This window comes from the organism of the source record quoted next, unplaced genomic scaffold (genome assembly GCF_019419815.1).
Source record: "Pyrus x bretschneideri cultivar Hongxiangsu unplaced genomic scaffold, Pyrus_bretschneideri_v1 Contig41, whole genome shotgun sequence".
Taxonomy (NCBI): domain Eukaryota; kingdom Viridiplantae; phylum Streptophyta; class Magnoliopsida; order Rosales; family Rosaceae; genus Pyrus; species Pyrus x bretschneideri.
In genome coordinates, this window is record NW_025999735.1 from 1524246 (window position 1) to 1539336 (window position 15091).

Below are 15091 nucleotides of genomic sequence, written 5' to 3' on the forward strand. Positions count from 1 at the left end.
TACACGATTCACGAACAAGTCGGCGAGTCGGTGACATGTCGGCTAGGATTGAATTTTATAAAGCAATTGTTTATACGTACTTCGTTACCGATGCATGATCCATGCGTGCTAGGATATTATAAACAAGTCAAACTTAGAAAAAGGCTTTCTGCCTTGTGAGAAAATGAAGGGGGAGAATGAAATTCTTTATCCAACTTGTGTGTTGATATCATGTATAATTTTAGTTCACTTGATTGATTTCATCCAAAGTCTAAAACTTTCGATCTCATAATTCCATGATGTTTAGCAAAATACTAATATATATAATATATTATATATAAATTAGCTCATTCAGAAGACATGGGGAAATTTTCAATTCAAGTCCTCACCAGGTACAAACCACAAATACAACTAATATTAGCTAATTCAAGTCACAGGTTTCTGGTGCAAATGTGTTTGGGCTCTTTGGATATGTTTGTGTGGGATGCCATAATGGCACCAAACTCTTCTAGTGAATGACTATCAGTATATTTCAAATTAAAATGTCCTCATTATTATTATTTTTTTTTTATGTAAGAGATATCCTACCACACATCGATGACGGATTATTTATTTTTATCCTCTTTATGCAATTCCAGTACAATATGAGGCAACAACAAATTTATGGCCTTCTGGTCAAATCTTAAATGGTTCGCAAAAAGTAAAGATAGTTGCCTCAAAATATACGTTTGTTAGAATTCAAACTTAAATTGGGAGTTCCAAACCATTGTTGGAGTTTTATTAGACCGATCCCTTAGGATTAATCCCCACATCTTATTGTAAAGAAAATGAACCTATCATTTCTGCGTAGCCAAAATGAAATATCATATTTTCATAACCCTAACATGTTGATATATGTGTCCAGAAAAAAAGTTGGGATTGGAGCTTAAAGTATATTGAAAATAGAAGAGAATGATTTTTTGTTAGATCCCACATCGTTCAGGGGAAAGGATCTTCTATGTCTTATATGTACATGCTCACCTCTATATAGCACGAGGTCTTTGGGAGCTCACTAGTTTCAGGTTCCGTAGGAACTCCGAAGTTAAGCAAGAATAGGCCACAGCATTCCTAAGATGGGTGACCCACTAGGAAGTTCTGCTCGAGTGAGTTTCCAAAAACAAAACTGTGATGGCATGGTCGGAGCCCAAAGCAGACAATATCGTGCTACAACGGAGTCAAGCCTGGGATGTGGTGAAGCCCGGATCGGGATGTGACATTTTTTATTTTGAAGGGATCAAAAGGAGTTAGACATGAATTCTTCTCCCTTCAAATCGTACTAAATTTTCTTTTCGAGTAATCCATTTCCTAACTTCAAGTTGGCCATAATTTTTTTTCATTTATTCCTTTAATCACATGTTGAAAATAGTAATTTGTCCATTCCAATCGAATCATCCATACGAAACAAGGCCGGGATTTCGACACAAATTCATAATAAAAATTCATGACCAGCCTATATATTACATTGTGAATCGTTAAACAACCAGAGTAACGCGAATCTTAGAACTCCCATGATCATAACTATACAAAATACATTCTTCAAGCAATGATCATTGCATTAGTGGAGAAATATAACATGCAAACCCGTTGAATTAAGTAACTAATCAGATCCATCTTCATCAGATGTAACCTCCGAGCCCTCTTCCTCTTCATCATCTTCGTCGATCTTCAAGGCTTCATTAGCAGTCATCTTTGATAGTGCTGCGGTCTTGCTTGCTCTCTGTGAGCGAGCGCTTATTGTGCCAAGATTATTAGCGACAACGGAGGTGGGTGAGCTATCTTCATCATCGGAAGATGACTCTTCAAGTGTCACTCGTTTTCTAGAACGGGTTGGCTTAGTGGAGCGAGGAGCTGGGGTCTGCGGCATTTCAACAGAAACATTGAAATCCAAGTTGAAGCCTAGTTCTAACTTACCTGCACAATATATATATAAGCAGAAGAATGAGTGATTGTAATCATAAACGAGCTCACATACAGCAAACATACACGAAAACTACTTAAAATGATTGCAGTCCCATAGGTAATTTGTCAGTGAAACAACCCCTAGTAAGGCAAATCAATTTAATGAATGAATAAATCCTTTCGATGGTAGTCCTAATAGCATGTTAAGGATTTTACCAAATATAAGATTAGCTTGATCTTTCGACATTTCCTGATCTGGATACCTATCTTGTGCCTTGAGATGGTCAGCCATTTGCCTTAACTCTTTGAGAAGATCCTTCTCTGCTGATGCAGATTCTACCACACGAATTAAAAGCCTCCTCATTAACTGGATTGCCTCTTGCTCTGATAACCGGAAATGGAGCATGACAAGTACTCTGCATAATGCTGACACATATGCCTTCTCTGCAGGTGTCTTCTTTGAACGGAAAGTAGCAACCTACATAAAGAAGATATCCATAACTAAGATCATAATCACAGCTTCAGAGTATGGCATAAAGACCAATCTCTTGCAAGTTGAAATATTAACTTATAGCTGTGGCCCGACTTAACAAATAACCATTTAGTAATTTAATACTACAGTTACCTCTGCAGCTATGCGTATGGCAAGCCCCTCCTCACCATACTCCAGTGGAGGTTCTTCTATCACTTCTGGAAGTTCCCCGGTATCATTTTGTTCCTCTGCCCTATTTTTATATAAGGGAGCCTGCATGATGTGCAGCATAAAACGTGATACTTGGACTGCACGCTTACGCATATTAGAAACCACGGAAGCAGAACCTCCAGCAGTGCCATTGATACCCGGCCACATAGAACGCATGACTGGAATGAAAGCCTTGGCTATACACTTCTGCATCAAATAACCACAAGATTTCAGGCTACTGGCATCATCTATTGATATACTAGAGGCACCTCATGTTAGACAAATAAGCACTACTTGCCTTGTGATTAGCTGCAAGGGAAGGGTAATTCTCAAAGAACACAGATAAGCACTGTTTCAACCTGGTGAAAGGTTTTGTATTAAATTGGAATAAGTTGGTTTTCTCCAAATTTGAGTTGGGATGATTTCACTTGTAAAAAAGGATACAGAAATAAATAAGGCACAAACACTACCTCTGCAAGTTTTTAGATTCGTTGCTGAAGTACAGGGTAATGAGCTTCGATAAAAGCAAAGGACATAAAGAAGCAGGCATGCCTTGGTAGTTCTCACTTAGAAGAAGAATTTTTGCAAACCCCTCACCAAGAGCGGAATGAACAGATTCATTTTCATCACTTGCTAGAGAATTGTCCCAATCATCTTTCATAATTCCAGCGTACAAAAGATCAAGCAACTTAATGTTCGATATCCCATCTGTATCAGAAAGGTTTAAAGGACTAGAAGTTATATCATACTCTTGAACTTTTGTCGAAATGTCCAGGCCTGTCACCCTATCAACTTCCTGAGGATTATGCCACATTCCAAGATCAAATAATGCCTTGCAAGCAACTATGCTAATTGGAGCTGGTCCCTTAATAAATGAAAGCTTTAACTGCTTTACTAGTTCCTGGCTTGGCTTTTTATCTAACAATCCAAAAAGCCCAAGACACCTGGCTGCAATCCTTTGGACTTCCAAGTGAGAATGTTTTGCCTGCAAGTCACAATCAAGAAAAGTTGTAAACTCCTCAAAAATAAAAAAAGAGAGGTGTTTTACAATGTTGTGTGGACAATTAGAAATGTATAAAGAAACCTTATCATACATGGAAAAAAATGTTGAGTGCACCAATTATTAAGCGCCTTTCATTTACCTTAAAATCGCTTTACAGTAAAAAGATGAAATATATTACATTTTAATAATTATCCCCCTATGCTATCTCTTAAGTTAGAGGTTAGGCAAATCAAAGCACTGACACTCGTTCCCAAGTTTTTCTAAATTTAAAGTAAATACATGAAATAAGTTATTACCGCTGGAAGCAATAACGATTGCAGTAGTTCAGTAGGCTCAATAGCTTTCCCTTGAATCCAATGATATGACCTTGCCTTCTCCAAGCAAAGGCCGAAAACAGCAAGGCAGTGCATCCACTGCAGAAAATCCGCTGTTCTTTCCCTGCAAGGACGAGCAAGTTCCTCTACAACGCCAAGAACAACTTCTTCAAACTCACCACTAGCAGCATGCACCTTGCTTGCTAATCCAAACACAGCTTCAGCCCAATCTCTATCACCACCAAGATTTATTCCATCTCCAATAACAACCATGTTTCCATACTCATCAACTTCATGGTCAAAAGGCTTATTCAGCAATTCCAGCACAAACGTACTAGCAACCTTCCTGTTTGTAACATCGGAAAAATCAAGCATTGCACCAAGCAATAGTAGCTGCCGACATGCAAAGCGATAATTTGGTCCTGATTAAGAAATATAAAGTTAGGTTTTATAGTTGGATATAATTCAATGTTCTTAACCAAATGAAACTTACACTCACCAGCAACAATGTGAGCTTTGACTAAATCTATATAATCAGAAATTGTTGCTGGCAGAATTTTCTCAAGAAGGTCACTGGTGTCTGAAGCTTCCGCTGCATATACTGTTGCTTCAGTGCCCGTTGTAGAAGCAGCATCAGAGCCTTTTGCCTGTTCAACCACAATATCTGAGCTTTAAAAATGAGGTGCAAATTTGTTCAGTTTATGTAACTTAAGAACAATATACCATTGGAATAGATGCCCTGTTATAGCATTCCAGACATGGTTTACATATTTTGCCTTTTCCACACCCACTGGCCACTATCTCTCAAATTTTCATATGCCTTTCGACAATTACAAAGTAAATCGGTATAAACGTACTTGTGCTTCCATCTGCAGGTGCCTACATATCATCCTCCAATAAAGAGCAACCTCCGCTTCCATTAGTTGAATGCTTGGAGTGCAACGTGTTGAATCACCTAATTACGAATTGGAAGCATGAGCAATGAGACAGACTAATATACACACTTTAATACACACACACACAGAGAGAGTTCCATATCGGAGAGTAGCATATTGAATTGCCATCAGGATGGTCAAACAAGTGGGATCATAACTAAATGTATGATCCTCATGTGAACTGAATCTAGTCATGATGACATGTTCAAAAGATGTTAAGTTCTTTAATTCGATTTATTCAGTTGTACTTTTGAAGAAGTCTACCCAAATATACATTTTTCCAGTCATGCGTGTGCATGTTTTCTCTTCATTGTAAACTGCCAGACCTTGAGTTTCTATGAACTATCCCAAATATATGGTCAAGTTTGTTCCAACAAGTTGGATTTGGAAAATAAAATAAAATGCAATGCACACATGCAAGTAATAAAAAAGAGGTTCAGAATACTATCACACCTTCAATTCTCTCATTCGTAGATGATATGTAGTGCCGAATACTTTCACCATCGTGTAATTTAATCAAACCAGCTTTTAACAGTGCACAAACCACAGACTCCCCAACCAATTCATAGGTCTCAACATCAAGATACTTGAGTAGCTCTAAAGGGTCTCCTTTGCAACAATTATTTAACCATTCATCTTTCATTAACTTAAGACACTCATTTGAAACAGCAACAGAACGATCAGCAAGTCCCCTCTGAAGAATTAATGTTCTATGCTTGATACTACAAAAGCAGAAAAAGAAAGTGAGAAAATAAAACAAAAGACAACACCCCAAAAATTAATGTACTTTAAGAATACGCCAGCTAACAATAACAGCTGAGGAGGTTTACTATATATAAAACTAGTAGCTCACATATGATGAGACACTGGTAAACACCACGGTTTACAGAACAAATGACCCAAATATGATCATCAAACAAATAATGTGAAGTCAAAAGATTCTCCCACTTTGCAAGTTTTATGCCCCTTCATTTTAAAATTCAAATCTGTTTAATTCTACATTAACAAATTTTTGTGACCACCCCTTGGATTTTCATCAGATGTTGTAATACTGCTGCAGGAGATCAAAGGGGGCAAAATTGGAATTGCACCATAAATTACCTCAGACTTTGAAGAGGAAATTTACTAGCTAGAACATGGTATGCTGCTTTGCGCACTGATTCACTGACATCTAATGTACAACCAATGATTGCTTGTGCAGTTGCATTTGAAGGAGGCAAAGATAACACTATTGCCTTCCGAACCTCCTGCAAAAATGCCAAAGTCAGATACCAACGGATTTGTGCAAATATTTGAATCATAGTATTTCCTTTGGTGAATAGTACTATTGCAAGCTATACCATTGAAAAGATTAAACAAACTTTTGAGTATACCTATAATATACTGAAAGGTTTCTGGACAAGACAAAAGTGTATTATATGGAAATGATGTTGATAAGGCCTCTGTCGGTAGTATACCTTGTTTGACATAGAGATTAGTGTTTATCGAATTGTGTGCATATAATAAAAGAGAGGCACTCACCACAGTTTGTTCTACAGGAAGCATCTCAAGAAATAAATCAAGGATATCACTGTTCTCGCAATCAGTTGCAAAACGTGAAAGAGCTCTAACTGCACATGTACGGATTACAGGGACCTTGTCCCCCGCACACAACTTCATACAATCTATTACTTCATCCCAGAGATCACTGCTCACTTCTGCATCATCTGGTAATTGCACGATGATCTGCAAGAACAAAAAATTATGTCAATTGTCAAGCCACAGGCAAGAGAAAAATGTTGCGAAGTATGAAATTCATACAATCTATGAACTTAAAATCAGTGAACACGAAAAATCGGGGGGAGGCCAACAGTATTACAGTGAAGCCCCTGCCAAGAATGAGTGACGCTAATAAATTATCACCATATAAGTTCAGTGCAATATCTTAGAGTAGATACATCATATGCTACTTAACTCAATTTTAAGGTGCAATTAGCTCAAAAGTAAAACCTCGAATAAAATAGCTATAATAAAACCATGACGAAAATAGCTCTAACAATTTATGCTACCTTCAGATGAAAGTTCATCAATTTGAAAACTGTACGGCAGCTTTTGGAGAAATAATTCATGAGTTACATATAAAGCATCCCTAAACCCTAAATCTATCACAAACCAAGATTAATACCTTCTTCAAATCTCATGACCTTCGAAATTATACCCATCCTCAAAATCATGGACATTCAAATCCCAAAAGTAACAAAGCCCTAAAACCTTAAATCCCAATTGCCTCTCAATTTCCCAAATTCAGTAACCAAACTAAAAACCCTACCTCAGAAACAATCTGGCAGGCTCGGGACCTCGAAGTCTTTTTAGCGGCGTAGGACGCCGGTAAAAGGAACCTGAGGAAGTCGTTCAAGAAAGCGTCGGATTGGGAGACATTGCCGGAGTCTCGGGCAGTTGCAAAGGCGGAGATGAACCGGACAATGCGTTCGGCGGAGGCAGTACGCCTCTGGAAGGAGAAGAGGGGAAGTAGAGTTTTGCAGAATGCAGAGAAGAAGAGGGAGGAGGACGACGTTTTTGAGCGGAGGGCAGAGAGCTCCTTGAGCTTGCGGTTGTGGCTGGCGTTGGAAGTCCGAGCGTCGTCGAAGATTTGAGCGATTTTGAGCATCAAGGGCTTCTTGTCTTCCGCCGTCGGTTCCGCCATGGCTCTCTGTGACTGCGAGTCGGTCGATCTCAGCCTCTGAGGAAATGAAATGGATCTGACGATTATTTGGCACGTCACTCAAAGAATGATTGCTCTTTTTGAATTCGAGCGGGAGCCTCTGTTTATTTGAAAGAGAACGGAAAAGTCAAGACAATACCAAGCCCAAGCCCAAGACCATGCCCAAGTTATTAGTTGTTGAAGGCTGAAACCCAATGGTCCAGTGCCTTCAGATTCAACTCAAATCCCAATAGAAGGAGCCCTATTTTATATATGGGCTTAGAGAACATTAAAATAAAAAAATTGTCTCGGCTCTAGATTCATCTTCTCCTCCTGAGTAACACCTAACGAATTTTAGAACATTACTCGTACTCATATCTTAAATATTCCTAATATTAGGATAGTCAATTGAGCATTGATGATTTGTAAAGATCAAGATATATTATGTCATCCAGTTTGAGAAAGTGATGGTCTCAAGTCAATACTGCAAAGGCATCAAGTATGTAAGTGCTCAATAGAGAGTGAATTCACTAAACGCGATCAAACACAAAGCTTGGTAGCTCGAACTTGTAACTAAGTGAGGTGTTAAATTGATTGATTGTATGAGGCCATTGAGTTTGGTACTAGACCTATAGAGCACACCCTACCCGCACTGGGTAGGTAGCTAATAAACATTTGATACTGAACGCGATCAAACAAGTGTTCTCATATAGAAGTTTTTATTACGGGGAAAGTTTATAGACACAATATTGCAATTAGTTTTTGGACCTGACGCACCATGGTTAGTTGGTGCAGAATCAGGTTGTGAACTAAATTCACCAAGTTAAGCATCAGATTGCACGTCATAGCTTGTGAGTCCGAGGTCTCTTCTTTGGTATGAACTAATCATGGCTTATGGATTGTATTTCTAACGATTATGTAGTTGTTGAATGTTGAGTGATTTATTTTGGTAAGTGTAACTCTTTTTTGTTGTTTTTTCTAGAGCCCACATTCTCTTTTATATACTCTGTCTTTAATAATGTTTACGTTTAAACAGTTGTAAGGTTTTGGGCCGTAAACCATAAACCCATTCTAATTATTATTCAAAAATTGAGTCTCGCTTGATTATAAGCTAAAATGCTTAATATTGTCATTCAAATGAACAAGTGACCGAACGAGCGATGGAGCTAGTAATCGTAAATAACACTCTTTCATTAGTAATATATTCATCATGTGATCAAAGAATATAGAGAAAAAGGAGCTATCATCACCAAGGTATTGCCCCACTTTGATCGGAACCCAATTTACCCAAACCTACATATCTTGAAGATTAGGAGAATCCTGGTAAGTTTGTACCGTTGTTTCTAAGATGTTTTGCTTCAAAAGGGAAATCTTGGTATATAGATTGAATGGATATAGTGGAAAATACATGACATTATTTGAGTGATTTATTTTGGTATGTGTAGCTCTTTTTTGTTGTTTGAGGTTTTTCTTATGTGGTTTTAATCATTTTTCTTTCTTTCTAATTACTCTGATTTTTTAATGTTGACATTTACAGTTGTAAGGTTTTGGATTGTAAACCATAAACCCATTTTAATTATTATACAAAACTTGAGTTTCGCTTGATTGTAAGTTAAAATACGTAACACCATCATTCAAACGAACAAGTGACCGAACAAGCGATGTAGCTAGCAACTGTAAATAACACTCTTTAATAAGTAATATACTCATCATGTGATCAAAGAATATAGAGAAAAACGAGCTATCATCACTAAGGTATTGCCCCACTTTGTTAGGAACCCAATTACCCAAACATACATATCTTGAAGATTAGGAGCATCCTAGTAAGTTGAAAATAAGATGTTTGGCTTCAAAAGGAAAATTATGGTATATAGATTGAATGGATATGGTAGCAAATACATGACATTATTTGAGTAAGAATATGTTCCATGCATGCATAGAATATTATTGCAGATTAATGGATAGACTTGTATAGGAAATGGTAACCACCCAATGAGCCTTTTTGTAACTATCAACAACCCACCAATGTCAGCAAGTATGTTTTACAAGATATATACACAAATTCAAAGCCTGCCAAATTTGGCACCAGATGCCAATTCCCATAGGCCAATAAAGAGGAACACAACAACTAGGAGGCCAGCATGTGCAGTCTCCAAGTGCATTGTCCCGCCATCCGCCAAAAACTTTGTGTGGCTACTTGCCATTGCCACTGCTAGTGCACAACAACAAGGCCTAGACCTAGGTCTGTCGAGGTCAGCTTTGTCATCCATCAACTACGCCAAAATGCACGATAAAATACTTTAGCTTAGGGCACAATGTGATTCCTTTATGCTTTGAGCAAATATAAAAAGTTTTGCATGAAAGCGAAATGGACCATAAACATATGTGTGTGAATATATATATATATATATATATATATATATATATATATATATGTGACATAAATTTTTCATACAATGTTTAACAAATATTTTTGTGTGGCAATCCCTTTGTATTGTATTTCAACGATCTAAATCGTCTATCTTCTAGGTTTTCTCTCAAATATCACGTCTACCAAAAATCACTCAAATCTGAAATCATATGACCATCAGATTAAGAGTTTAGAATTTTTTTGTAGAACCGTATTCGTTCATTGTATTCACTACAATGATTGTTTTAATAATTTTAGATTTATCTAATTTTTTTTGTTGATACCATTGCTATTACAAAGTTGCAGTTGTCAAAATGTGATCGATGTCGACGATATGGCTGTAAATATATCGTCGTTATTGTACCTGCAACTGCAATTTGAGTGGAACGTTGAAAAGATGTATATGTGTGTGTCTCTAGGAAATTGAACTGCCAAAATCACTTATCTAATTGTTAATATCTACTTTGTATTAATAGTAAACAACAAGAAAACGATTGAGACAACTCCTAATTTCAAAAAATTCGGACCGATTATTTGAGGCATTGAGCGGGTCGTACTTCTAATCTTAGCCAAAATTTGATTAGTTGACCTTATGGTTGCCTTACGTTTTAATGGTGACAAGGGTAAGGTTAGCCTCTAATAGAACGAGTGGCAAAGAGAGGGGTCTGCTACATCTGTTTTGCAACCATAAAACCCTGGCTCGTTTGGTTTGCTGATGGGATTGAACCTTAAAAATATGATTAGATTAGCATAAATTTGGAAGACAAGACTTGTAACTCATGTGTAAAAATATGTTAGATAACTCACTCTATTGTGGATTCATAACCCATTATATATAATTATGTTCATCTCATATTTTGACACAACAAACAGCGGACTGAACATAAATCTATTTTAATTGGTCACAACCTATCTCATCTAGCTCACCAAGCGCGGCCATATATATGTAATTAACTCTTGACGGCATGCCTTATTTTATTTTCATGATCCACTAGTACCATGTATATGAATTTCGGTTCATAGGTTTGTCAAAAAAAAAAAAAAAAAAAAAAAAAAAAAAAAAAAAAAAAAACGAGAAAGAGTCAGCAAGATAAATTTGAAATATAAGTAGATTAACAATAACAGAAGTCTTAGACCTGGTTTGGTACTGAGGTGATTCTGAAAAAAGCTGCTATCAAAAAAAGCTGGGAGCTGTTTTTGTGTTTGGTAAACACTCAGCTTCAGCTTTTTTTCACAGTTTTGGATGAAAAAAAGCCAAAAACAAGAAGCTGCAAAACCTAGCTTTGAAAAACCAGCTTTTTTTCACATCTGTTTTACATAAAAGTTTACCAAACACTCTAATACTGTTTTTTTTCTTTCAAAAGCACTTTTACAAAAAAGTTTACCAAACACTCTGCTGCTTTATTTCACAGCTGCTTATTCTCACAGCACAGCAGAAGCAGCTTTTTTTTAAAGCACAGCAATACCAAACCAGCCCTTACTCAATTAGGGTTTGTTCAAGTGGAGAGGTACGAAAAGAGCGTGATTAGGATTAGTTTAATTTTCTTCAATGTGATAAACAAAAAGGGAATCAAAGTCTAATGCTCCGCACGTGCGTCATCAAATGTGTAGATTTCTGACAAAAAATGAGTAAGAAATTGCAATTATGTGCCCTTTCATGATAACTTAAGAGCACCTCTTTGATTTTTGTTGATCTCCATTACAATATGATTAAGAGGTGTATTAGATTAAAGAACAATCTTGTCACTAGTTTTTAAACAAAAAATTATCATAATTATCACCTAATCAATAGTTTAGAACATGAGAAATGTCTCATCCAATACTAACATATTAACTTGTAACAGCTTCCGTTACTAATATTTTTGTATTTTATAGAGATTGTCAACGAACGACCTTTAAATTAGCAAGAAACTACCCTAAATGATGTGAGATAAACTCATAAATTCTTATTGTTTATGCGTATCAAATGTTGACTAACTAAATACAGAGAATGGTATGCTGCAACTAGACATTGCGCACACAAATTTTCTCATTTATTATTCATGAAAACCAAGTTGATATATCATGAATATACATATATAAATGTTCTCCTCGTCACCATGTGATTAAATAATACATAATCATTTATTCTTGAATTTGGTATCAAGGGTGGACAGAAACTCCCACATTATTCACAAAATAAACGAATAGAAACAATTAATACAGTTATGAGAAAACTACAAATTAATGAAAAAAACTAGAGATGCTTAAATATTCGTTTATTCATTGATTTGCCTCCTAAAACAGTTTTTAATCTCACTTTACTTCTTGAAATTGTCAAAATCGAGTCATTTCACTCTTTTTATGTTCACACTAGCAGAGATTTGACAAATTTAGAGGTTCATGGTAATGAAACTTTTATACCTCATCCACAATGGCTCATGTTTGCTAACATGCTATGAAATGTCCATGCTCTTTCATTTAACATCCCTAACAAAATTGACGAAGATGAAATGATTTAATTTTGACAGCTTTAAGAAAAAAAGTGAGACAAATCTAATTTAAAAGAGTAAAATCAGACTAAAAGGAAATTTCAGAAGGATATCACTGCATAACCCCAAAATAATATAGTCATGAAAACTACCTCAAAATAGCATCACGCAATGAAAGACGTAATCAAAAGTTTTTGCAAGTTCTTTATACTGAGAATTAATGTTATATGAAAAGGTGTCAATATTTGCTTACTTCATAACCACGCGCATAAATATATTATATATGCTAATTAATTAAGCAACGTACAAGATTCATCGATGGTGGCTTGCGCAATTATTAGGTAAACGGTGTGTGACACTGACCCCAGATTGTGTTGACAATCCTTGAATTTTAATTTAGGTCATCTTTGAATAATATATGAATGGTGTTATTCCCACATATTTTTTTACTCTAATATTTAGTAGTGAACTGGTAATCAAGGAAAAAAGAAAGAGAAAAAATGCGATTTTAGAAAATGAGTTGTTGAGTTTTTTTTTTTCTTTTAAATGATTGATAATCAAATAGAGTGGTGTTATCCACACGTCTATTTTTACCTCACACACACAAAGTTACAATTAAAAAGCTAAAAATTTTACTGAACAAAACACTTATATATTAATTTATAAAGTTTTTCATACAACATATTACAATATCTCTAGACACATTTTCATGTTTAGCAGGGCACCGAGATGCAAAACGGTGGACTATTTTAATTGTTTACCTTTTTTTTTTTTAATTTAATTAGGGCTGACTTCGGAATTGAATGCAATTTGTAATTTAATTAGGGCTTGAGAAGTGAAATGCAAAAGTACACAATTTTTTTTTAAATAAAAAATTGAGTAGGGACGGATGCCTCCCCAGGCCCTTAATAGCTTTGTCCTTGGTCACACACCTCTCTCATTTTCCGATCATCCGATTGAATGAATTGAAGAAAATTAAGGAATAAAAATTAATAAGCGTGTGTTAGAAGTAAAATAGATGTGTGAATAACACTACTCATAAAATATTCAATGTTTATTAAAATTGAGAGTTGTTGAAGATAAAAAGTTACAGATACTAGCTGAACTAGTTTTTTGATACAGTTTACCTGCTAAACTAACAAAAATTTAACAAAACCATTAAAGATGTTTTAAGTTGTTATCAAACTTTCCATCAGTAAGTTTAGATCTAAAATCTTCCTCTTATAAACAATAAACAATATTAAATTGTATTAATAGTATTTGGTAAATAATAAACAAAAAATGAATCATTGGTATTATTTATTTGTGGAACTTGAAGCAGAAACAAAACAATCAACTTTATCCACATTATCACCTACACGTTAGATAGGGACGCGTGACCAACAACTACACAAACGTAGATGACAAGTTCATAATCTAATGAATGGAGAAAATCTACAAAGGCAGATTGTATGCCCTTTCATTACCATGTTCTTCCCATTCCTTTCTATATTGTCCAATCACGGTTAAGTCACGTCAATATTTTATATTAATTTTTTTATAGAAATAATAAGACAAAAAATAATAGGAATATAAAATGTAAACATGACTACACAAATAAAAGGAGATGAGAAGAACATGGTAAAAGGAGGGCAGACAATCTGCCTCCAAAATCTACTAGGACAAATCTGCCATTTTATACCCATGCCGTCATTTCTGTAGGTTGAATTTAAAATTTGAGATTTATATTTATACACAAATTTCGAAATTTAAATCATCGCATAATGATAAGTTGACACATCCCGATCTAAAATGTCCATTTGAACATCCGAATTGTGACGTGCTAACTTCATCACTTGTTCAAGTGACAATCACCACATTGCGATTCAAGTGTCCATATAAACATTCCGAATCAAAGTGTGTTATAAGTAAGATGCCATCACCATCAATTGAAGGGAATGAGCAAAAATATATATTTTTTAATTATTAAATAGTTAATGGCTAATTTGACTGAAATTATCCAACTCATTTTTGCCACATGGATGTCACATCGACAAATTTGACATGACAGATAGAAAACCGTCAAAGTGGAACAAAAATCGATAAAGTATAAAATTGCGATATTTATTTTTGAAAGAAAAATATGAAATTAAGTTTTAAGTTTCGTAAGCCATTGCAGAATATAAGCCTTTTAACTTTAACTGAGAATGAGCATTCCACTAACCACTGACCAAGTAAAAGTAATGGGATAGCAAATTTCTGCAAATTTTCAAGGTCCTGAGTCTCTATTTCTGAAGCCAAAATGTCAATAAAATCTTGGAACAAACAAGCCACAAAGACCTAGACTTTTACATGTTGGACGTTCTAAGGGGGCGTTTGTTGCGCCGGACTATCTCGGACTGGATTAGCTTCAAGGACTAAGCTGGACTGGCTTAGACTAGACTAAACTGGACTAACTTAGTAAAGCGTTTGATGCAGTATTGGATTAAGAAGCTGGATAATAACAAATTCTAATATTATATTATTTAATATATAAATTATTAATATTTTATTATGATCTTATCTTTTTCTCTATCTTTCCTCCCATTTCCGTCCCACTCTTTTCCTCTTCTCTCATCGTCCCACCCTCTCCCTCTTTTTTTCCTCTTAGACCTCTCAATTCATGTCTCTTTCTCATTCCTGGTCAAACTCCTTATTGAT

The 15091-nt window shown here is 35.6% G+C and overlaps 1 protein-coding gene across 1 annotated transcript; it reads right to left on the minus strand.

The window, feature by feature from the left end:
• Positions 1-1372: 1372 nt before the first annotated feature.
• Positions 1373-7612, minus strand: LOC103959438 (condensin complex subunit 3). The gene is made up of 12 exons (XM_009371782.3): positions 7160-7612; positions 6373-6576; positions 5953-6098; positions 5305-5573; positions 4774-4871; positions 4416-4563; positions 3899-4338; positions 3070-3584; positions 2898-2958; positions 2543-2806; positions 2134-2395; positions 1373-1929 (listed from the first exon to the last, which is right to left on the minus strand). The coding sequence occupies exons 1-12, from the start codon at positions 7532-7534 to the stop codon at positions 1616-1618; spliced, it is 3096 nt and encodes a 1031-aa protein (XP_009370057.2). The 5' UTR covers positions 7535-7612; the 3' UTR covers positions 1373-1615.
• Positions 7613-15091: the final 7479 nt, after the last annotated feature.